Source organism: Pygocentrus nattereri, chromosome 13, assembly GCF_015220715.1.
Source record: "Pygocentrus nattereri isolate fPygNat1 chromosome 13, fPygNat1.pri, whole genome shotgun sequence".
In the NCBI taxonomy this organism is placed as follows: Eukaryota; Metazoa; Chordata; class Actinopteri; order Characiformes; family Serrasalmidae; genus Pygocentrus; species Pygocentrus nattereri.
Genome location: NC_051223.1, coordinates 13,614,284 through 13,637,935, shown reverse-complemented (window position 1 = coordinate 13,637,935; position 23,652 = coordinate 13,614,284). Strand labels below are relative to the sequence as shown.

General features: G+C 39.2%; 2 protein-coding genes across 6 annotated transcripts; both read left to right on the top strand.

The window, feature by feature from the left end:
- The first annotated feature begins 286 nt into the window (after nucleotides 1-286).
- On the top strand, nucleotides 287-4,263 carry dmc1 (DNA meiotic recombinase 1). 5 transcript variants are annotated; one of them, XM_017705441.2, is made up of 14 exons: nucleotides 287-440; nucleotides 681-738; nucleotides 918-962; nucleotides 1,067-1,213; nucleotides 1,372-1,454; nucleotides 1,956-2,008; nucleotides 2,088-2,129; nucleotides 2,470-2,542; nucleotides 2,633-2,724; nucleotides 2,830-2,927; nucleotides 3,064-3,178; nucleotides 3,416-3,476; nucleotides 3,685-3,801; nucleotides 3,953-4,263. In XM_017705441.2, exons 2-14 carry the CDS (start codon nucleotides 682-684, stop codon nucleotides 4,020-4,022), a joined length of 1,053 nt encoding a protein of 350 aa, XP_017560930.1. In that variant the 5' UTR covers nucleotides 287-440; nucleotide 681; the 3' UTR covers nucleotides 4,023-4,263. The 5 variants fall into 5 exon arrangements, with proteins under 5 accessions (XP_017560930.1, XP_017560933.1, XP_017560932.1 ...); XM_017705444.2 differs by lacking the exon at nucleotides 681-738 and having other exon boundaries at nucleotides 904-962; XM_017705443.2 differs by lacking the exon at nucleotides 287-440 and having other exon boundaries at nucleotides 452-738; nucleotides 2,088-2,099.
- A 706-nt stretch (nucleotides 4,264-4,969) lies between these two features.
- gspt1 (G1 to S phase transition 1) lies at nucleotides 4,970-23,359 on the top strand. The gene is made up of 14 exons (XM_017705479.2): nucleotides 4,970-5,371; nucleotides 6,243-6,284; nucleotides 13,144-13,380; nucleotides 13,519-13,552; nucleotides 13,668-13,745; nucleotides 13,907-14,087; nucleotides 14,562-14,716; nucleotides 15,235-15,375; nucleotides 16,045-16,138; nucleotides 16,757-16,837; nucleotides 20,622-20,795; nucleotides 20,881-20,970; nucleotides 21,074-21,242; nucleotides 22,279-23,359. Exons 1-14 carry the CDS (start codon nucleotides 5,209-5,211, stop codon nucleotides 22,329-22,331), a joined length of 1,692 nt encoding a protein of 563 aa, XP_017560968.1. The 5' UTR covers nucleotides 4,970-5,208; the 3' UTR covers nucleotides 22,332-23,359.
- Nucleotides 23,360-23,652: the final 293 nt, after the last annotated feature.

Genomic DNA, 23,652 nt, shown 5'->3' with positions numbered 1-23,652 from the left:
CTATGAATACCTAGCAAATATTTTCAAAATCAAAGTCCTAGTTTTGTTCGTTGTGGCGCCTCTCGTGAAAGTCACATGCAGTCCCGAAAGGACACACAATGCACTGTAGAATTGGCACCATGACGTTACCTGAAAAAAAGTAGTAGTAGTAACTTTTACAATTTAAATGCCAAAAATTATAAACAAGCAAAAAAAAAAACGTTACAGACAATTGAATTGTTTCAAACACATATATATATATACTTACCTTTTATTTTTTTATTATTGTATATGGATCCGGTGACGGTGGTCCAAAACTGTTGATCTGAGGAGCCGCACGAGCCGTGACGCGAATAGTTGGCTAGCTAACTAGCTAATCAGTCAGAACAGTCAGAAACATTTTTACTTTGTGCCAAAACGCTTGCGTAGTTATACACTGAGTTAACGTTTGTGATTTGAAGGTAAGATATTTTAAGATAACTCCGCGAGAACTGTTTTTATTGTTGCAAAGGTGTGGGAATAGCAATAGTCGAAACTCTAGTTTTACAAACTATTGCTGCCCTCACATACGTTAATGTGCTAGTTAGTTAGCTAGCTAGCCCAACTTAGTGTTGCTGCTATCCTGTTAGATATGCATTTTAAAAGAGATTTAGCACTTGTCTACAACCAACTCTACAGATACAGATTTGTGTTTTTTATAGTATGAAGTCAGTGGAGGACCAAGTTGTAGAAGATGAGGCAGGGTATCAAGATGACGAGGTGAGGTACAGTTAGCTAGGTTAGCTAGCTGTGAAAAAAGTGGCGCCGTCAGTCTGATCATAGGAATATCATCAGTTTAGTTTGTTTCAGTTAGCTGCTTTAGGAACTTTTTTTTTTCATTTACCATCATAAAATATATTGTTACTAGTCATATTTATTGTGTAGCTGTTCACTTACAGGTATCTTTCTTCCAAGACATCGATCTTCTACAGAAATATGGGATTGTAAGTATATTCATATTATTTACCTGATGTGAGTTATGGCAATTTAATTAGAATTTTAAAATATATATTTTCATGTTTTTATATTCTTGGTCTTATTTTCATAGAACATGGCTGATATCAAGAAGCTGAAGTCTGTGGGAATTTGCACGGTAAAAGGGATTCAGATGACCACACGGCGTGCGCTCTGCAATGTAAAGGGCTTATCTGAAGCAAAAGTGGACAAAATAAAGGAAGCTGCTGGGAAGTTGTTGGTAATATTATCTTGCAGTTATCTTTCATTGTCAGAAGTGATTTGATTTTGTGATAAATATTATATTGATATAGTTGTAGGAAGCCAAGATTCCAGCTCTATGATATCCCTAAATTGGGTGTTGATTTTTTGTTGTTGTTGTTGTTGTTGTTGCTGCAGATCACAGGATTTCAGACAGCTTCTGAATACAGCATGAAAAGGAGACAGGTGTTCCACATCACAACAGGCAGTTTGGAATTTGAGTAAGAAGTAACTTACTGTTAACCATTCAACTTGTCATTGATGCAAGCAGTCTGTATTACATTATTCAAAGACATGGCATTCCCATAGCCATTATTCCTTATTACAGCTGGATAGAAACTATTGCGATAATTACTTACATCAGTTATTTTTTCACCACTGCATTAGACATCAAAGGTGGCAAGATAACATGTTATTTCACCCAGATGTTTTGCGCTCTGCGCTCTGGTATGGAGCTATGAAAGAGGGTTGGCAGAGTTGTAGTCATTGCAAGGAGTGTTACATGAACCTCCATCACTAATCAGCTTTACAGTCAAGACATATATCAAGACAATATGCTGGCTATTGCATTTGATATGAATCCCACTCAGTAAAGTAGGATTTATAGCTCCATATAGAGTATACTTGGGATAGTTTCTTACAGGAGCCAAGTGTTTTATTATTTAAAGTTGTGTTTTAAAATATCAGGCTAAAAAAGAATATTTCATTGAATTTATTTTTAGTAAACTTCTTGGAGGGGGAATAGAGAGTATGGCAATTACTGAGGCTTTTGGAGGTAAGCTGCAGTTTCATTATTACACTTGTCTCTTGCCTTTTGTTTCATATTGTCTGATTTATTTTGAACTTTACTGCAGAGTTCAGAACTGGTAAGACACAGCTCTCTCACACACTGTGTGGTAAGTGATGAATCATCCTTGTATCTTGAGTCTCTGCATCTTGTGTTACAGTAGGAGTGTAAAAATGCATGAAACTGAAGGTGGTGATTCAACTGCATTGATTTTGGATTATTAACATTGATCATAGTAATATTCAGTAAAATTTGTGTTAAAGCGTTTTTAGTTCGTTTTCTTTCCAATACTGTATATAATAACTCCTCTGAACACATTTGTGTAGAGTTTTTGAGATTTTGTGAGACACTGAATTATTTTCTAAAATAATTGTAATTGAATTGAATAATTTTGAGTTCAGAGTTTAACACATTTGATTAACAGACATTCAAAATAGTGTTGTCTGAAGTTACAGCTCAGCTTCCTGGTGAGGATGGATACTCTGGAGGGAAAGTGATTTTCATTGATACTGAAAATACTTTGTATCCCTTTGAATTTACATTGTACTTGTGTATAATGCATATCCATTGTAATTGCTGCTATGTTTTTTTTCCTTAATCTGTGATTCTCAGTCGTCCAGACAGACTGAAGGACATTGCAGAAAGGTTCAATGTGGATCATGAAGCTGTGCTTGATAATGTACTGTATGCCCGTGCCTATACAAGTAAGACTGTTGTACCTTTGTGAAGCATGGTCAATGCTTTAGTTTTGGTTTGTCTTCTTTTAGGTGATATTCTAGGCAATGCTGATTGGTTTGTTAATTTCTCAGGTGAACATCAGATGGAGTTGTTAGACTTTGTTGCAGCAAAATTTCATGAAGAAGGAGGGGTCTTCAAGCTCTTGGTAAGGAGAGAAACAAAAGACAAGGTAAACAGTGTATGCTATAACTGACATAATTTCCAAGAGAAATGGAGACCAAAGTGGCACTCTTTTGTGAAAGGTCTTTTGAACATGATCCTATTTTTTTCCTTTGCTCATTATTGTTTTGTTTTTTTCCCCTCAGATCATAGACTCCATCATGGCTCTGTTCCGGGTGGACTTCTCTGGTAGAGGCGAGCTGGCAGAGAGACAGCAGAAGCTGGCACAGATGCTTTCCAGGCTGCAAAAAATCTCTGAAGGTTAGCTTTGTTTGCCAAAAAGCCTCCGTGCTTATTCATTTGTTGATGATAAAATGGGCAATATCAAAATCCTGTCATGAGCATTCACTTTTTTTGTTATTAGTGGCCGGGATTTCAGATGTTATGTGCATTAAGAGCTAAAACTAAATAATCTAAGTGCATAGTAATACATTTAAGAACCATTCAAAAATGCACTGTAAACCTCAATCAAAAGTCTGCTTAATTTACAACTTATAGAGTACAATGTTGCAGTGTTTGTCACAAATCAGATGACAGCAGACCCAGGAGCTGGGATGACGTAAGTTTTTATCAAGAAATTTTATGTTTAACTTAAATAACATCAGCAAACAAGAGAAGCTATCATCGCTGTTCAATTCAAGGAATTTTGAAGGCAATTCCAATTTTTAAGTGATGAGATTCAATGATTCTGAGTTGATACCAGGAGTTGATTCCACACATTAATCCCAAAAAGGTGCAGACACTGAAGTAAAACCACTCTGTTGTAGATTTCAAGCAGATCCCAAAAAGCCCATCGGAGGTCACATCCTGGCACATGCTTCCACCACACGGCTAAGCTTGAGGAAAGGACGTGGTGAAACAAGAATTGCCAAAATATTTGATAGGTATTTCATTTTGAGAAATATTGACTATGAAACACAAATACACTAAAGTAAATAAATAAGGTCATGAACTTGTATGTAAAAAAAAGCCCCACTTGACATTAAATACCAAAGTACAATTTTTTACTCTACCATATTGTCTTCTTTTTTCAAGCCCTGATATGCCAGAAAATGAAGCTACTTTTGCCATAACTCCTGGAGGGGTAGCAGATGCAAAGGAGTAAAGAAACGGTTTCTCCAAAGTAGATATAATTAATGGAACTGTAAGGCTAAATAAGACACTGGTCAGGTTTACATTTTACTAATAACAGTATTTATGCATATATTTATTTGTGAAAAGTTGTTTGCTTTGTCTGTTTCTTACCATGTATTGTTTTTATTTTGTATGTGATTTTTGTGTAAACTGTGAATTGACTTATACTGGCTGTCAGTTCAATAAACTCTAACTTGCTCAGTGGTTGAAAACGCTGGTTGTATAATTTTCATGTTCATCTGTTTCTTTCTTACTTTTATGCAAGGCTTATTTAACCAATTCCAATTGACCAACTGAATGTAGCATAAGGGAACATTATACAGTACCCAAATTATTTTTATGTGTGTATTATCATTACGTGTTGTTTTCATACTTTTATTCAGAATCAAATGTAGATTTTATGTTAAAATCAGTAGTCCAATCTGATTTTGGGAATCCAAAGAATTTTCTGATATACTTCATAATTAAGTGGGTAAGATGTAAACCAAATTATTGCGTCGTTTAGCAAAATATAAAATAGCTATATTTGCATTTTAGACATCCCTGGTTCCCATCACCACTACTGTAAAGAAAGGTTCTCTAAAAATGCATCCTTGCCCATATTTCAGAATTACTTTGTTTACGATTCTTTTTTTCTGTTTATATGTTTTTTTTCTGTTTGTAATTTTCTGTTTTTAATTAATACATAAATGTTTACAAATCTGTAAATTCCCCTTTAAGAGGTAAACAATCACTTTTAAAATACATGGTAGATCGATTTTCGATAATAAAAAAATAATAAAATCTTGGTATTAGTGTTCAGGCAAGCTGAGCGATGAATAAAGAGAACATATGAAGCAAATTATTTTTCCCTCAATTTTCAGATACGGCTTAATTTGAAAAACGGTCTGTTTGGTGGCCATTTTTGGAACAGCTTGTCCACAGTCGCTTCACACTCGACACACGGTATGCCCATGTAGGACTGTCGTGCTGTCGTAGGGAAAGCGCAGGCACCTCATGCCGTAGTAAGTTGGCTGCGTTTACAAGCCTGTCAACTTGTCCGGTTATCTGGAACAGCTGGTAAAATTGAGGCAAGGCATTTAACAGTAGCTAAGGTACTGGATATCAGCTCTAACGGTGAGATATACGTTTGGTAATAGCTGTTGTAGACTACGCTAATGGACTCCAGAGACACAGCCCCAGATAGCTGGGAGCAGGAGGACGATGTGGAGGCCCCAGACACGGAGCTCCAGTCAGCCTTCACTGGCCTTAATGTGAATGCTCCGGAGTTTGTTCCTTCCTTCATTCCTAGAGGAAATCCAGAAAGCACCGACCAAGACGGTAAAGAGTGTCAGTTTATGCAACAGTATTTCACTTGTGAAACCAGCCTGCAAGCTCGCTGGCTAACGTTAGCACAGAGGAGAACGCTATGAAGACTTGACGGTAGCTGGCTGGCTAACTAGCTAGACTGCCGCGATAAACAGCTGAAACAGCTGTGCTGGGTTATGTAAACCAGCTTTTCTAAGAGATATGATAACTAGTGTGAGAACTGAAGGGGGTAAGATAAAATCCAAACGTGTACCCTTGTCTATCCGTATGATAACGACGCTGAGATACTATTACGCAATATTATGTGGTAATAAAAGTGTCATTCATTATCGCGAAACAATGCATTTTTTAAAAGGCCACTTATTATTTATCTAGGATTAAGCTAAATCCAACTAATATTAAGTTACATAATATTACCTACATTTAAAGCGATAATTCCACTGATTTTTCTAAAATGTATTCAAATATCTGCGATCCAAATGAGCAGGAAACCGACGTGTTTATTCTGCGATTTTTCAATGTAGTGTTGATAATGGTAAAATGGTTGCAAATCAGTAAATATAGAAAATACATCATGCCAAACCTTTTTTCAAAACTGTCTTAAACTTGGGAAACGGGTAACATACTTGTACTTTCTGTGAGGCATTAAATGCCTCAAATGTCTGGTTCCTGTTACCACCACTGTGACCCGTTTTGAGTTTCTCTGGAATAGCTTACCCCACATCAAACTACTCAGAATGACAATTTAATTATGCAGAAAAGAAAAATCAAATCAGTGGAATTTCCCTTTTAAGTGAAGGTCCTGCGTACCAGTAAACTAAGCAACTAAGCAACCAGTACCATTGCAAGAGTTCTTTAATTACACCCATATTTCTTTCCTTAGGTACAGACACAGTTGCTAACATGGAGATTTCCGAACCAGCGGGTAGGTGTCCTTGAATTTTTGGATAGATGTAGATGTATATTTTTGTTCAGTTCACATCTGTTTTCTAAACTGTGTTCCGAATTATTATGCAAGTGATATATCACTAAGATATCAGTATGATGAGCATTTAGGTTTTACTTCTTAGATGATGTAAGAAAGTATTTTTGTGTTATTTCTGATATTATTTTAGATAACTGGTATCAGTTTCAGACAGGTTTGTTAATTAGCTTGGCAGGTGATCTTGGTTAAAGGGAAACCTACTTAAAGAGACTGTTCCACATTATAAAACAGATTCCAGTCCTAAAACCTGATTGGCTGAGCAGCATTCAAAGTCGTTCCATGTATACCATGTACCAGTCGTATACCATGGCTGAAAACTTATTTTTAACTAGAACTAGGCTGGTCACCTAGCTAACAGACTAAAAGATAGCAAACATGCTAAACAGCTCCAGCATTAATATCACAGCCTTTAACTGAAGTACTCACGAAATGATTCAGTGAGAGAAGAGTTTCAGTTAATAAAGTTATCTCAAAGAGGAGCATATATCAATATGTAACTTGATTAATATAATTTGTAAATATAATTTTTGATTTAACTTTTTTTTTTTTTTTAATTATCTGTCCATACAACAAATGTGACAGATTTCTCTTTAAAATTATATGAATGTCATTATCACCCATTGGATATTTTCAGAAACTGCATTCAACTACATGTATAATAATTTGGAAAAGTAATAATTTGTGATCTTTGAAAATAAATAAATCAATAATAAGTAAAGCCATTTCCAGTATCAATACGTCCACTTGTAATAACATCCATATTGCAATGTAATTGTTAAACATTCAGAGTTTTTAGGAAAAACAAACAAAAATGGCATGTGCATAATAATTTGGAACATGATGTAGATCAGTAGAGGTAAATCATAGTTATGTTTCTGCTAGCTAAGGTGTTAGACCATTAGTATTCAGTCTGTAGACTGCTTCTACAAACATTAGTGAAAGAATGGGTCACTCTCAGGAGTTCAGTGAATTCCAGCGTGGTACTGTGATAGGACGCCACCTGTGCAACAAGTCAAGTCATGAAATTTCCATGCTACTAAATATTCCACAGTCAACTGTCAGTGGTATTATAGCAAGGTGGAAGCAATGGGCAAAGACAGCAACTCAGCCATTAAGTGGTAGGCAACATAAAATGGCAAAGTGGGGTCAGCGGATGCTGAGGCGCATAGCGGGCAGAGGTTGTCAACCTTCTGCAGAGTCAATCGCTACAGACCTCCAAACTTGATGTGGCCTTCTGAGTAGCTTAAGAAGAGTGCATAGAGAGCTTCATGGAATGGGTTCCCATTACCTGCATCCAAGCCTTACATCACCAAGCGCAATGCAAAGCATCAAATGCAGTGGTGTAAAGCACTGCCACTGGACTCTAGACCAGTGAAGATGTGTTCTCTGGAGTGACAAATCACGCTTTCCCATTGGGTAGTCCAATGGACGAGTCTGGGTTTGGCAGTTGCCAGGATAACCATGCTTGTCTGACTGCATTGTGCCAAGTGTAAAGTTTGGTAGAGGGGGGATTATGGTGTGGGGCTGTTTTTCAAGAGTTGGGCTCAGCCTCTTATTTCCAGTGAAAGGAACTCTTAATGCTTCAGCAGACCAAGAGATTCTGGACAATTTCCTGCTCCCAACTTTGTGGGAACAGTTTGGGGATGGTCCCTTCCCGTTTCAACATGACTGCGGACCAGTGCACATAACAAGGTCCATAAAGGCATGGAAAAGCAAGTTTGGTGTGGAAGACCTTGACCGACCTGACTTCAACCTGATAGAACACCTTTAGGATGAATTAGAGCAGAGCCTGTGAGCCAGGCCTTCTGGTCCAACATTAGTGTCTCACCTCACTACACTGTGTGCACAATTATTAGGCAAGTCTTATTTTTGAGGATTATTTTTATTAATGACCAACTACAGTGCTCTCGGTTAATCAAAAAAATGTTGATAAACCTCAAACATGAATGTTTAAGAAAATAAAAGTGAGGTTTTGGCATTCTAAGGAGAATATCTATATGTGCACAAGTATTGGGCAACTATAATGATGCAGAATTATTATGCAGCTAAATAAAAAAAACAGACATTTTCCCATCTTTTTTTTTTATTTTAATCTGTTCAAGTAGAAATGAAAAACAAACAACTCAAAACTTTCCAATAAACATTTCTGACATTTAAAAAAAAATCAGTAGACCAATATAGCCACCCTTCTTTTCAATAACAGTGATAAGCCTTCCATTCATGGATTCTGTCAGTTTCTTGATCTGTTGACGATCAACTTTTTGTGCAGCAGCAACCACAGCCTCCCAGACACTGTTCAGAGAGGTGTACTGTTTTCCTTCACTATACATCTCCCGTTTAAGAATTGCCCACAAGTTTTCAGTTGGGTTCAGGTCAGGTGAGGAAGGGGGCCAGGTCATAAATTTTTCATCTTTAATGCCTTTACTGGCTAGCCATGCAGAGGAGTACTTGGATGCATGTGACGGAGCATTGTCCTGCATAAAAATCATTGTCTTTTTGAAAGATGCAGATTCTTCCTGTACCACTGCTTAAAGAAAGTGTCTTCTAAAAACTGGCAGTAGGCTTGGGAGTTGATTTTGAGCCCATCTTCAACACGAAAACACACCTTGCTGGTGTCTGACTCGAAGTGGAGCTCTGTGCCCGTTACTGATCCAGCCTTGGGCCCATCCATCTGGTCCGTCAAGAGTCACTCTCATTTCATCAGTCCATAAAACCTTTGAAAAATCTGTCTTCAGATATTTCTTGGACTAGTCTACGTGCTTCAGCTTATGTGTTCATCTTGTACTTCTTGGTACTCCAGGTAGGTTGCCGTTCTGGAATATGACAGAACTGGAAGATAATGGGTTCCTGGTAGCTTCATGCTTTATTCTTCTCAAATCCTTGGCAGTTAATTTACATCTTTTTTTCTCAACACGTTTCTTGTGACCCTGTTGACTATTTGCAACAAAAGGTTTGATGGTTCTGTGATCAAGCCCCAACATCTTAGCAATTTCAAGAGTGCTGCATCCCTCTGAGAGACTTTTGGTAATTTGTGACTTTTCAGAGTCAGTTAAATCTCTTTTTTGGCCCATTTTGGCTAAAGAAAAATGCTGCCTAATAATTATGCACACCTTGATATAGGGTGTTGACCTCCTTAGGCCACACCCTCCCTCATTAAGCATAGCAGGTGATGTGTAACTGTGTAAAGTTCTCAGATAGGAATGATGAGCAATTTTTTAAGCAGTGTTTTATTAGACCTCTCCATGGATCACCACCTTATCGTGGTGGAGAGGTTTGTGTGCTTGAATGATCCTAGGAGCTATGTTGTCTGGAGCAAAAGCTCCTGGTAGGGACTCCCATGGCAAACTGGTCCTAGGTGACAGGCCAGACAAAGTGTGATCAACAATCACCCCTATGAAACCGAAAAGGAAGGACTTGTGTACCCTGCCCGGATCAGGGTTACCGGGGCCCCACCCTGGAGCCAGGCCTGGGGGAGGGGCTCACCAGCGAGCGTCTGGTGGCAGGGCATTCACTCATGGTGCCCGGCCGGGCCCAGCCCGAAGGAGCTACATGAGTCCCCCCTCCCATCGACCCACCACCGCAGTAGTAGGGGTGTGGTGCATTGTGGATCGGGCAGTGTCCGAAGGCGTGGGCCTTGGCGTTCTGATCCTCGGTTGCTGAAACTGGCTTTTGGAACTTAGAACGTTACCTCACTGGCGGGGAAGGAGCTTGAGTTGGTGCGCAAGGTTGAGAGATACCGGCTAGATATAGTCGGGCTCACCTCAACACACAGCTTGGGCTCTGGGTCCAATCTCCTTGAGAGGGGCTGGACTTTTTTCTTTTCTGGAGTTGCCCTTGGTGAGAGGCGGCGGGCAGGTGTGGGCTTTCTCATAGCTCCTCGACTTGGCGCCTGTATGTTGGGGTTTTCCCCGGTGGACGAGAGGGTAGCTTCCCTACGCCTTCGGGTTGGGGAACGGGTCCTGACTGTTGTCTGTGCTTATGCACCGAACAGCAGTTCAGAATACCCAGCCTTCATAGAGTCCTTGGGGGGGGTGCTTGAAAGTGCTCCTCCTGGAGACTCGATTGTCCTACTGGGGGACTTCAACGCTCACGTGGGCAACGACAGTAAGACCTGGAGGGGTGTGATTGGGAGGAATGGCCTCTCTGATCTGAACCCGAGTGGTGTTCAGTATTTGGAGTTCTGTGCAAACCACAGTTTGTCCATAACGAACACCATGTTTGAACACAAGGATGTCCATAAGTGCACATGGCACCAGGACACCCTAGGCCGCAGTTCAATGATTGACTTTGTAGTCGTGTCAGCGGACTTGCGGCCATGTGTATTGGACACTCGGGTAAAGAGAGGAGCTGAGCTGTCAACTGATCACCACCTGGTGGTGAGTTGGATCAGGTGGTGGGGGACGATGCCGGTCAGACCAGGCAAACCCAAACGTATAGTGAGGGTTTGCTAGGAACGTCTGGCAGAAGAACCTGTCAGATTGATCTTCAACTCACACCTCCGTCAGAACTTTGACCAGATATCGGGGGAGGTGGGGGACATTGACTCAGAATGGGCCATGTTCCACTTCTCCATTGTTGAAGCGGCTGACTGTAGCTGTGGTCGCAAGGTAGTTGGTGCCTGTCGGGGCGGTAATCCTCGAACCCGGTGGTGGACACCCCAGGTGAGAGATGCCGTCAAGCTGAAGAAGGAGTCCTACCGGACATGGTTGGCCTGTAGGACACGAGAGGCAGCTGGCAGGTATCGACAGGCCAAGCGTTCTGCGGCTTCAGTCGTTGCCAAGGCAAAAACCCGGGTGTGGGAAGAGTTCGGTGAGGCCTTGGAAAGTGACTAAGTCGGCTCCGAAAAGATTCTGGCAAACCGTCAGGCGACTCAGAAGGGGAAAGCAGTGTGCCACTAGCACTGTATATAGTGGAGATGGTGTGCTGCTGACTTCGACTGAAGACGTCATTGGGCGGTGGAAGGAATAATTTGAGGACCTTCTCAATCCCACCAACATGTTCTCCAGTGAGGAGGCAGAGTCTGGGGACATGGGAATAGGCTTGTCCATTACTGAGGCCGAAGTCGCTAAGGTAGTTAAAAACCTCCTTGGCGGCAGGGCTCCAGGGGTGGATGAGATCCGTCCCGAGTTCCTCAAGGCTCTGGATGTTGTGGGGCTGTCTTGGCTGACGCGCCTTTTCAACATTTGCATGAACATCGGGGGTGGTGCCACTGGATTGGCCGATTGGGGTGGTGGTGCCTCTTTTTAAAAAGGGGGACCGGAGGGTGTGTTCCAACTATAGGGGAATCACACTCCTCAGCCTCCCTGGCAAGGTCTATGCAGGGGTACTGGAGAAGAGAGTCCGGCTCATAGTCGAACCTCGGATACAGGAGGAGCAGTGCGGGTCCCGCCCTGGTCGTGGAACACTGGACCAACTCTTTACCCTCTCCAGGATTCTGGAGGGTTCATGGGAGTTTGCCCAACCAGTCCACATGTGCTTTGTGGATTTGGAGAAGGCATTCGACTGTGTTCCCCGGGGTATTCTGTGGGAGGTGCTTCGGGAGGACGGGGTACATGGCTCTTTGCTACGAGCCATTCAGGCCCTGTACAAACAAAGCATGAGTTTGGTTCGCATGGCCAGCAGTAAGTCAGACTTGTTCCCAGTGAGAGTTGGACTCCGTCAGGGCTGCCCTTTGTCACCGATTCTATTCATAATTTTTATAGATAGAATTTCTAGGCGCAGTCAGGGGATGGAGGGTGTCCGGTTTGGTGACCTCAGGGTCACATCGCTGCTGTTTGCAGATGATGTGGTCCTATTGGGGACATCAGGCCGTGAACTTCAGCTTTCACTGGATCGGTTTGCAGCCGAGTGTGAAGCGGCCGGGATGAGGATCAGTACCTCCAAATCCGAGGCCATGGTTCTCACGCGGGAAAGGGTGGAGAGCCCTCTCTGAGTCGGGGATGAGCTCTTGCCTCAAGTGGAGGAGTTTAAGTATCTCAGGGTCTTGTTCACGAGTGATGGTACAACGGAGCGGGAGATTGACAGGCGGATTGGTGCTGGGTCAGCAGTGATGCGGGCTCTTTACTGGTCTGTTGTGGTAAAGAAAGAGCTGAGCCATAAGGCAAGGCTCTCGATTTACTGGTCGATCTACGTTCCCACCCTCACCTATGGTCATGAGCTTTGGGTAATGACCGAAAGAACGAGATCGCGAATACAAGCGGCCGAAATGAGTTTTCTTCCGCAGGGTGGCTGGACTCTCCCTTAGAGATAGGGTGAGAAGTTCGGTCATCCGGGAGGGACTCAAAGTAGAGCCGCTGCTTCTCCACGTCGAGAGGAGCCAGTTGAGGTGGTTCGGGCATCTGGTTAGGATGCCTCCTGGACGCCTCCCTTGGGAGGTGTCACAGGCAAGTCCACCGGGGAGGAGACCCCGGGGAAGACCCAGGACACGCTGGCGTGACTATATCGCCCAGCTGGCCTGGGAGCGCCTCGGAATCCCTCCCAGGGAGTTAGTGGAAGTGGCTGGGTAAAGGGAGGTCTGGGCCTCATTGCTCAGGATGCTGCCCCCGCGACCCGAACCCCGGAGAAGCGGAAGATGATGGATGGATGGCTGGATGGATGGATGGATGTTTTATTAGATGCCTATCTTGTTTTATCTATTCAGACTTTGCTGTGTGGTTACTAACACTCAATATTGTATCATATAGGCTTTTTAAAAATAATTTATACTGTGTTCGTTTGGACTTTTAACAGCAAGTGCACATTTGGTCTCCTTTTTCTGTATGTTTGACCTGAGACTGGGTCTTAAATTGTATCTCTAAAGCTGCTGTGGAGAACGGAGAGACAGATGCTAACACAGTAGAGACGTGGGAGGAAAAGGGGGACAAAGATGAGGTGGAACCAGGAGGTGGGGCCATGGAAGAAGGTGGAGCCTTTGGAGATGAGGCCCAAGATGAAATAATGGAGGAGGATGAAGAGATGCCTGCCCCTAAACTGCCCCCTCCTCCTCCAGATGCCCCCAAAAAGGAGCATGTTAATGTGGTGTTCATTGGACATGTTGGTGCGTCAGTGTGTGTTGCATTAATCACTTCCACTTTACTTTTCATTTACACTCTTATTATTATGTAGTCAGAATGAGATTAACAAGATTGTTTATCAACCTTTTTAATTGTCTACAATTTTTTTCTTTTTTCTTTAGATGCAGGCAAATCAACAATTGGTGGTCAGATTATGTGAGTAATATATACATAATTTTAAAATGGAATATTCATTTTGAAACAAATAGCAAAGCTTCAAGGAAATGTGTAATCTAAACAAAAGTGCATAATATATTATTTTTTCCTTCAGGTATTTAACTGGTATGGTGGACAAAAGAACCCTAGAGAAATATGAAAGAGAAGCAAAAGAGAAGAACAGAGAGACATGGTAAGAATGCTTTATTGTTGTGAAGTTTTATTTTAAGTTTATCTAATCAAGTAGTTTAAGATTTTTTTTAGATGTTAGATAGTACCTCTGTTTTAAAACTGTTTCTTAAAAGGTAGTCAAATGTAGTTTTGCAATAATATTTGAGTGACATTTCCTTACAGGTATCTCTCCTGGGCTTTAGACACAAACCAGGAGGAGAGAGACAAGGGGAAAACTGTAGAAGTGGGAAGAGCCTACTTTGAAACAGAGAAAAAGCACTTTACCATCCTGGATGCCCCGGGCCATAAAAGCTTTGTACCTAACATGATTGGTGGTGCCTCACAGGCTGATTTGGCGGTGCTGGTTGGTTTTTTTTAAAAAACAATTTATTTTCCTGCTGAGCGCTTCATGTTGTAGATACAATGCCATAGTCATTCTGAAATAACTTTCAGTTCTTAAAGTTTAGCTTTCTGTCTTATTAAATGCACGTGTGTTATCAGCTAGTCAGCAAGGCCTTCATAATTTAAATTCAGAATGTTAATAGAAGGAAAGCACTAAACTGCAGAGCTGTGGCCTGGAAGCAGCCCAATTTTACACCACTTTTTTATATGGAAGTTCCTAGTGCAGGAAGTTTCAGTAGTAATACTATTTGGTTACAAACAACCAAAACTACATGCATTTTTAGTCTAATGTAAAATGTGTAGCTAAAGATAATCTTAAAAATAAATGTACATAGACACAGAATCTCTGTGTTGCATTTTCTCCACTTTCTCTCAAAGCCAGTTTTATTTAATTTGATTTCTGTTTTAATTTTTCTCTTTCATACTGTCTTGCCAGGTTATCTCTGCCAGAAAAGGGGAGTTTGAGACAGGCTTTGAAAAGGGAGGTCAGACCCGTGAGCATGCTATGCTGGCCAAAACTGCTGGAGTCAAACACCTGATAGTCCTCATCAACAAAATGGATGATCCTACTGTAAACTGGAGCTTGGATAGGTGAATAGAGCACAATACTTTGTGAAGTTAAAGGAAAAAATGAGCAATGGAACCAGTTATGTACTTCTACAAATACACCTGCTTGTGGGGTTTCTGATGCTGCATGACCTGTTATCTACAAAAATAAACAAAATGCTTAGCTAAAACAATACTGAATAGCTTTATACTTGTCTATTTTTATGAAGTAAATGTGTGGTTATTAAGCCGTACAGTTTGCACAGTGCTAATTGGTAGTTGCTAATAACTACATGTTTGCTATATTAGCCTTGTAGCTTTCAATACAAAACAAAAGAAGAAAAATTCAGACACAAAGCATGCTTTGACAGATTAACTACATGAAGGGTAAGGGGAAAATTGTGTCATTATTACTAATATAACTAATTCCTTAAGACACTGTTCAGAGCATGGCTGTCGGAAACCAAATACAATCTCAGAGTACTGTTGAAAACATTTTTTTATTACTTCACATTATTTTTGCAGTGGCTTTAACAACAATGTTCAAACAATTCATTCTGCAGATATGAAGAATGTAAGGAGAAATTAGTGCCATTTCTGAAGAAGGTGGGCTTTAACCCAAAGAAAGACATCCACTTCATGCCCTGCTCTGGACTGACAGGAGCCAACTTAAAGGAAACTTCTGAGCTGTGTCCCTGGTATACGTAAGTGAAGCTTTAGTACACAGAGATAACTTGCACTACATAGAGGTAAAGCATGTAAATCATTGCTGTAGATTTTAGTGGATTTAAAGTTCTTTTTGAGGGTAGTACCTAGGAGTTGCATACTAAATCTAGAGTTGTAAAATGCACCATTTAAACCTTTGCTTAAAAGTTTGGAATCCCTGTATTAAATAAAAAAAAACCTTTTTTGTTCATATATAAGATTATGTTAATACTTTACTACTTCATTGGTTTCAAATAGTTTGCAGGAATATGTAAAAATCAATTGTAGATATACTCAGAATGATGAGTGGAGCTGCAGATGACAAATCTTTGTAGCATTACTTTAAAAATTAATATCGAATGCCTCATATTTCAAAAGTGTTGATCAAATCATGGGATGGATAGATTTACAAGAAACTGCTATAAATAGATGATTACAGTTTGTTAATAAAATTTAATGACTTAATACAAAATAATAAAAAAAATTAACATTTAAAATACATTTCCAGTAGGTTGTAATATTTCATTCCACAGAAGTTGGTTTTTATCATTAAAAATTACAACAATTATTAACTTGACAGGTGATTTCCAAACTTTTGAATTATTAATAAAAATATGTTGGCTTACAAAATGTGTTTCCATTATGTGTGCTCTTAACTCTTCTTTTAGAGGATTACCGTTTATTCCACATCTGGACAGCTTGCCAAACTTCAACAGATCAAGTGATGGTCCCATCAGATTGCCCATTGTAGATAAGTACCGGGTAAGGTGGACTGTAAAATTTTTGGATGCAAATTTATATCATTTGTCAAGTACAGTTTGCAGATCACTGACAACAATAATACAGCAACTTTTTTTTCTTCAGTTCAGACTGACTTTTTATTTGTGTTTGGCTTTGACATCCTCCACAAGCATCAGGTTTCTTTTACAGATCCTTCATGCAGATTCTTCCAATTCACAGTGAATTGTCAGGAATGGTATGTGTAAAAAAAAAAACAAAAACAAAAAAAAAAAAACCCTGAAAGCTTGACCGAAGTGAAATCAGATAGCAAAACAATTGCTAGCCAGTGACTGGAAGAGAAAGTGAAGCTGACATTTAGGAAACACAAGGAGAGTGTCAAGACTGTGAGGATTAAATTTTTTCCCTGCTGCGAGTTAAAACAGCTATTTAAATTTTGTTGTGATTTTTCATGCCCATTCAGCTTATACCTGAAAACACAAAGCAGCCTGTCATAACAGGTCATTTACATATATCAGTGTTAAAAGCACAGTAATCCTTTCAACTTTAGGACAAAGTTGTGAAAAATGAAAGTACATCTGTTTTGGTCTGTAAAGCTGTGTTTATCAGTCCTTATAATCCCCATTGTCATTTTCTGTGCAGGACATGGGCACTGTAGTCCTTGGAAAACTGGAATCAGGGACCATAAGCAAAGCACAACAGCTCATCATGATGCCGAATAGGGTAAGATTATTACACCAATGAGCCACTTGAGGCTCTCTTTTAGTGATTTTATGACTGTTAAGGAATGGTGATATTATCACTATATGACCTTGGGTATTTTTGTACTGTTATTTAAAAAAGTGACAAAATACAATGTCACTGCTGTTGGGAAAAAAACTTGTATCTCCAAAATTCCACTTTACAGGACAATGAAAAAACATACTTTTAATGTAAGTCAATGGAACCAGAGTTTTGTTTTTGTTTTTTTGTTTTTTTTTTCAAATAATTTTGGGCTGTTTCTTTAGGTCAGGTTATCATGCAATTCAAACACAGCATAAAGGGCGATTAGCATTTTCAAACTTTCAAAATTATGTCAAACTGAAAAATGTCTAAAATGGAGGTTTTGTTGTGACAGCTGTGATATGTTAAATACACCAATAAATAATTTCCCTAATTATCACAGTTTTTCTAGCAGCCAATGTAGTAGTTTCCAAACAACATGATAACTTGGCTCAATATACAATTCAATTTATTCCTCCTGTCACGTGTGTATAGTGACTTCAGCCAATCAGATTTTAGAGCCAGAACTATGCTTTGCATAAACAGTACTTTTGTCATGCTCAGTTTCATTGGCTTGCGCATCAGTCAGCAATTTTAGTTAAAGCATCTCAGGAGCTGTACTGGATCTAGGCTTTGGCAATATCAAAAAATAATTAATGATACTTTCTAGTATAAAAATCACGATTATCACAGTCCACTGCAGCTTTGACCTATTGTCTGTTTCAGGGGGTGTCCATCAAAGCAAAATGATCACACATGATCAGCTGTTTGAAGACTGAGACCAACTGATTGAACCAGTATCTCAAGTTTGTTTAGGATTAAAATCTGCAGCCACAATTTTACAAACAAGCTTGGACACCCCTGGTCTTTATTTTTTTAGTTCACATGCCTTTTTTAGCATTGACTTTTAATTAAAAATCTTTAATAAAAACTCCCATAAATAATGTAATACTAGTATTAGTAATAATGAGATAATAAGTACCCCCAACATCTTTTGAAAACCGATTCACCTGTCATTTTAATGAATGTTACTGCAAACTTGTATATCGCTGCTTTCGGAAGAAAACCTTGTATCTCCATTTTTGTCATTTTTCAGTCTTTGACATAATTTTTTAAGGACCTGTTGCCCTTTACATTGTGTGTAAATTTCATGATGAACGGAGCAAAAGAAACGGCCCAAAATGACTTGGAAAAATGTCCAATTCCTTTGACTTGCATTAAAACTACAGTATGTTTTTTCTTTCTCCTGTAAAGTTCTAATTTTGGAGATACAAGGTTTTCTTCTGACAACAGTGATTATAATCCTCTTCTGGTGAGTCTGTGGCTATCTCAGTGCTAACAGTGCTCCCTGCTGGAGAAACCTCAAATTGGAATTTGCTTGCAAAGATCTGTTTTACATATTTTAAAAACAAGGTGTTTACTGTCATTACAGCAGTCATTCACGAGTTCCACAATAGAAGACTTTGGAAAACCATTATTATTTCACAGTTTTCACAATTCCACCACTGGGGCACTTGAGCTGTATGGAAAATACTGCAAATGTTGCTCAGTAAATCACATGCAGCAGAGACAATGGAGAATTTACTCTAGCGTTGCCTAAATGCTTTTAAAGGCTCAATAATGGCCCATAATGTTTTACAGTAACAAGGTAATAAAACATTGAGTACATATTGTTTAATGTGTTAGCTTTTTCTGAACCCATTTACTGGTACACTTTCACCATACAATGAATTTCGTTCCGACTTGCTCCATTATTAGTTTTGTGCAGAATTAGTGATGAAAACAACAGAGCAAAACACAGTAAAAATAAATGACCTCAATGAAATGTGTTATAATACCGATCATTTATAAAATATATTAAATCACTGAATAATAATAATAATGGTAAATAATGTTAATTATTGTAAATTTTGTAGTCACAACAACAATAATAATTTATTATTATTATTATTATTGTTACACTCTAAGCCCACTCCTTGCTTTATATTATTGAGGAGCTTTTGCTTCAAATATTAAAAATTTTGAGTCACAGCTTTATCACATCATTTTCTGTACTATTGTGGATAAATATTGAAGCTATACAGTGACAGTCAATCCTGTGGATAAAATGACACATAGTCCAGTCGGGCTGCATTATAGAAAATTCCTGTCGTTTTGCTATAAGATCTGAGAAGTCAAAATTTTTCACAAATTCGTACCACAGATGCAAATCTTGTCTTAGTTTAGGAATCTTTCTTTATAGCTTCTAATCAAGTTATGAAATCTTAATTTACTCTAAGTTGACAATCAACTGTCATGTCTGTTACCTTGTAACCGACTATACGTGCACAGCTGAAACATAAACACAATCAAAATAATCAGTTAGCCAGGCAGCTAGCTACTCTTTCTGATGTTTGGGAAAAAAGGCCAAAGAAAACTAAAGTGCAAAAAACTTGAAGTTAAGAATATTGTGACCGCGCTGTTTATCAGAGCATCATTGCTCTCCAGTTTGTTTCCCAAATGCTTTAGCCGATCACTTTAACATTATTCTGCCTAATCAACAGCCACACGTTCAACTTTTTCCGCAGTATTCACCGAAATCACTGCAACATTTTATCTGAGTTTTCATCAATATTAACACACAAAGGTAATGAGAGGGGATGGTAGAACTCATCTCTGTAGTGTCTAGGATTTTTAAAATGCTGTTATGAGGTTTTTCTAAGTCAAAAGCATAAAGTCTTTAAGCTGCAAGATAAGCCTTCCTCTACTCTGCTCCTTTGTCATTGAACTTGGCTAAAACCCCCTCCTTTGTTAACAGAGGGTTTGATTAAAATGCAAAACTGTGAATGGAAGACACTAATCACTGTCAGCTAAACCAAGCAGTTAATTTTTCATCTTTCATCAGCAGGAATAACAAGTTATCAATACTGATTTTATGAAAGTTGGTTAGTTTTAATGTTTAGCTAGATTACCTGCTAATCATAAGTTCCATTAATTAGAGAACCCTGCAATGGCTTCAGCGTTTTCTCTCAGCTAAAAGAAACATCTGAGGGATTCTTAGAGTTTTATACTTAAGGGAAAAATTTAAGGTGCTTTATGGGATTATTTTTGAATGGTGAGAGAGACCTGAAATCAGTGATAAAATCTGACATAACAATAAAACACAAAAGGCATGATTTTTTAGCTTGTTGTAGATACTGCATATGTATATATCAACAAACGTGGGAGCTTAACTAGCAAGCCGTTTGGCTCCATTTACTAAAAGATTTTCTTCATAAACAGACAAACAAAACAATGTTTAGCTTTCCCATTCATATTTCAAACAGTAACCTGTCTCCTGCTTTATAACACCTCTGGGGGTACATGTCTGCACAGGAACAAGATCCCGTTACCCAGCATATCTACATAGTTAAGACATGAGAATATGAGAAGACATAAATTTGTCTTCTCATATTCTCTTAGTTGTGTTTCCTAACATGGCGATTACCGCCTTTTACACATCACCATCAGGTTACTTTCAGTAATCACTCACACACACACACACACACACCCTTCTAACCCGCTTCTCCTTCTGGGAACCTATCGCAGCTATCATCGGGCAGAAGGCAGGATACACCCTGGACAGGTCGCCAGTCCATCGCAGAACAGACAGACAAACCGACAGACATGCACATTACTTTCAGTAATCAAGGATATATAATTATATTGCCCTATTGCCGGGGCCTAATTGGATCTGCATGTTTAAAACATGGTGTTATTTTCATAGCACACTGTTGAGGTACTAAGCCTGCTGTCAGATGATGTGGAGACAGATGATGCAGGGCCTGGAGAGAACCTGAAGCTGCGCCTCAAAGGCATTGAAGAGGAGGAGATCCTGCCTGGCTTTATCCTATGCAATGCTGAAAACCTCTGCCACTCAGGACGCACGTTTGATGCCCAGGTATTACACTGACTGTAGTTGCTTGCTGAGCAAGTGTTTTTTTCATGTTTTTGCCTCATTTTTTGTCTTTTGCCTTTTTTTGCAGATTGTCATTATTGAACACAAATCCATTATATGTCCAGGTTACAATGCAGTGCTACACATTCATACCTGCATAGAAGAAGTCCAGATAACAGTAAGGAACTGCTGCTTGTTCCCTGGTGACACATCTGAAATTTCTCTGCACTTATTTTATTTCTAACTCGATACTATTGCCTGTTTTCCTGTTATGCTAAAAGGCCTTAATTTGTCTGGTGGACAAGAAGACGGGAGAAAAGAGCAAGACACGTCCGCGCTTTGTCAAACAAGACCAAGTATGCATTGCTCGTCTCAGAACAGCAGGAACCATCTGCTTAGAGACGTTTAAAGACTTCCCACAGATGGGTCGGTTCACTCTGAGGGATGAGGGTAAGATCTTGGTTAACTATATTTATGTGGTTTGAATTTGCTTTTAGGTCACATTGGAGTAAAAGTCCATAAAGCCTCGGTGTTAAAATTATATATACATATACACACACATATATATATATATATATATATATATATATATATATATATATATATATATATATATATATATATATATAAATATTGTACATCTTGGATAGTTCTCAGTAGTTAAGTAGTAAAGCTTTCTGCTTCAGAATGTTCTATTTCCTGTTTTAAAAAATAATAGGTAAATAGGTAATACTGTTATGCTGTGCAGAAGAAAAGGGAGAACCAGGGCGTCCCCAAAGGCCACCTACCAACCATCCTCTACCCCCAACAGCCCCATTCTCTTCATCCTTCTCACCCCCAGCCCTAGCCTGCTTCTGAAGGCTGAACATCACACCACCTTCCAAGTCTTATCTAAGAGGTCACTAAGTACAGGATTCTTTTGATGTGACTGTCAGGGAGGTAGTAGGGCAGATCAAATTTAAAAAAAGGCTTGGAGGGCAGCTCCTAAAGGACCCTGCAGCATCCCACAGTCCTGCATGGCACTGCATAGTGATAATGTGTGTCATTTTATCTACTCTATAAATGTACAAAGTGTTCTTAAAAACGTATGTCTATATATGTGTACATACACACACTCAAGTATATAAAAACGGCCCAAGCAGAGTGTCTTTGGTCATTATTTAAGTTGTTACTCAACCTAGGAAGGGTGATATCATAAAAAAAGGCAATGTCAGATTGTTTTGTAATTGTATTTCTTGAATATAATGTAATTCTTAATTTCATTCAAGTTTCATTTGGTTTTGCAATGGAACTACGACGCTAATCTAGCTAACAAGTAATGGAAGCTAATGCCCATCAGTATAGCGCTGTGCAAATGATCACGTGTCTCAAATTATGTTGTGTTGTTAAGCATCTCATATAGACTTGCTACTGTTTGTACAGTTGTAGAGATGGAATTCATGCTACATGCAGCTGAGAAATGGAGATGTGTTGTCTCTCTTTGCAGGTAAAACTATTGCTATTGGCAAAGTGTTGAAGTTGGTACCGGAAAAGGACTAATTCTTGGCAGAAGAACCGTTCTGCTGCACTTTCGATTGAGGAGGAGGATGCAGCAGCTTACCGGATTCCTCCAATCTAGTCTAATGTCTTATTCACAGATGAATTCAAAAGAAATAAGAGACATATGTTTGGAAAAGGACAATACAAGAATACGTTTTAGAAAGAACAATATTCTAGGGAAAAAAACCTCAGTGTGACGGCTTTCTCATATTGAGAGCTCAGCTATGCCACTCATGTAGCCCCATTTTTAAAGCCAGCCCCAGTTTACTGATCTGTGTTAAATGGTAAAATGAATGCAATCTAGATTTAAACTATTGGCTTTTAACTGCCCTATATTTTGAAGGATTGGAGTAGCTTGTTAACTGTCCTCATATAGTCGGACCTGACAAAATGTAAAGTGTAATGATTTTCTTAAATGAAGTAAGTTCTCAGAATGGTCACTGGGATTTAAGATCACCTGGACAGTTATTTTGGGATCACGGCTCAGCCTGCTAATCCTGCATGTAAATGGACTCGATGTGATGTTGCCTTTCTTTCAGATACTGTGGTGATAGTTTCAGACTGGTTGTGGACAGTCAGCACAGAAACCATATGAAGCCCTTAAAAGTTATGTTTATGCAGGTGGTCACGTCTAATTCCTGTTTGCATATCTAATATCTGTCTGATCTTGTTTTGGATTTGACTTTCAGAAAAATCATCTGGATTTGGACCATGTGCATGCATTTCAGACAGTGATCAGTGTTTTTATATAAACCCCAAAATCCAATCTCTGATTAATAATCATTATAGTCTGCTGTCTAAAGATAAAACATGGCTAAACAAGGTCACACTCGTGACAGATCACATACATCATAAGCTGAAATGAGTTGCCCTAAAGAAATACAGAGGCAAAAAAAACCTCAAATACAACATAACCATGATCTTAGTTGTTTACACTATTCAGGATCAGATACACAGTTTTACATACTCCTGCAGGAAATGTTAACATTAACCTTCCTTAATAATAAAGTCCTAAATTGGTCATCTTATCCTTCTTGCTGACTTTTTCATATTGCATTCATGAAAACATCACTAAGCTGTGTGCTGTTATTTTGTGCCTTTTGCTGAAATGCATTTAGAAGCTCACTTTCAATTCTTAAAATAGGATTTAATCCTCAAAACAGGATTTAAAAGACAAAGTAAAATTTTTATATTCATTCCAATATTGTACTTTGAAGTTAGCTCTATATTTGTAGCTTCTCTTTTAGCAAATGACGGTAAAAAAAAAAGGGAGGATTCACAAACGCTATACGCTGCAGTTCTCACTTTTAACACATTCGGA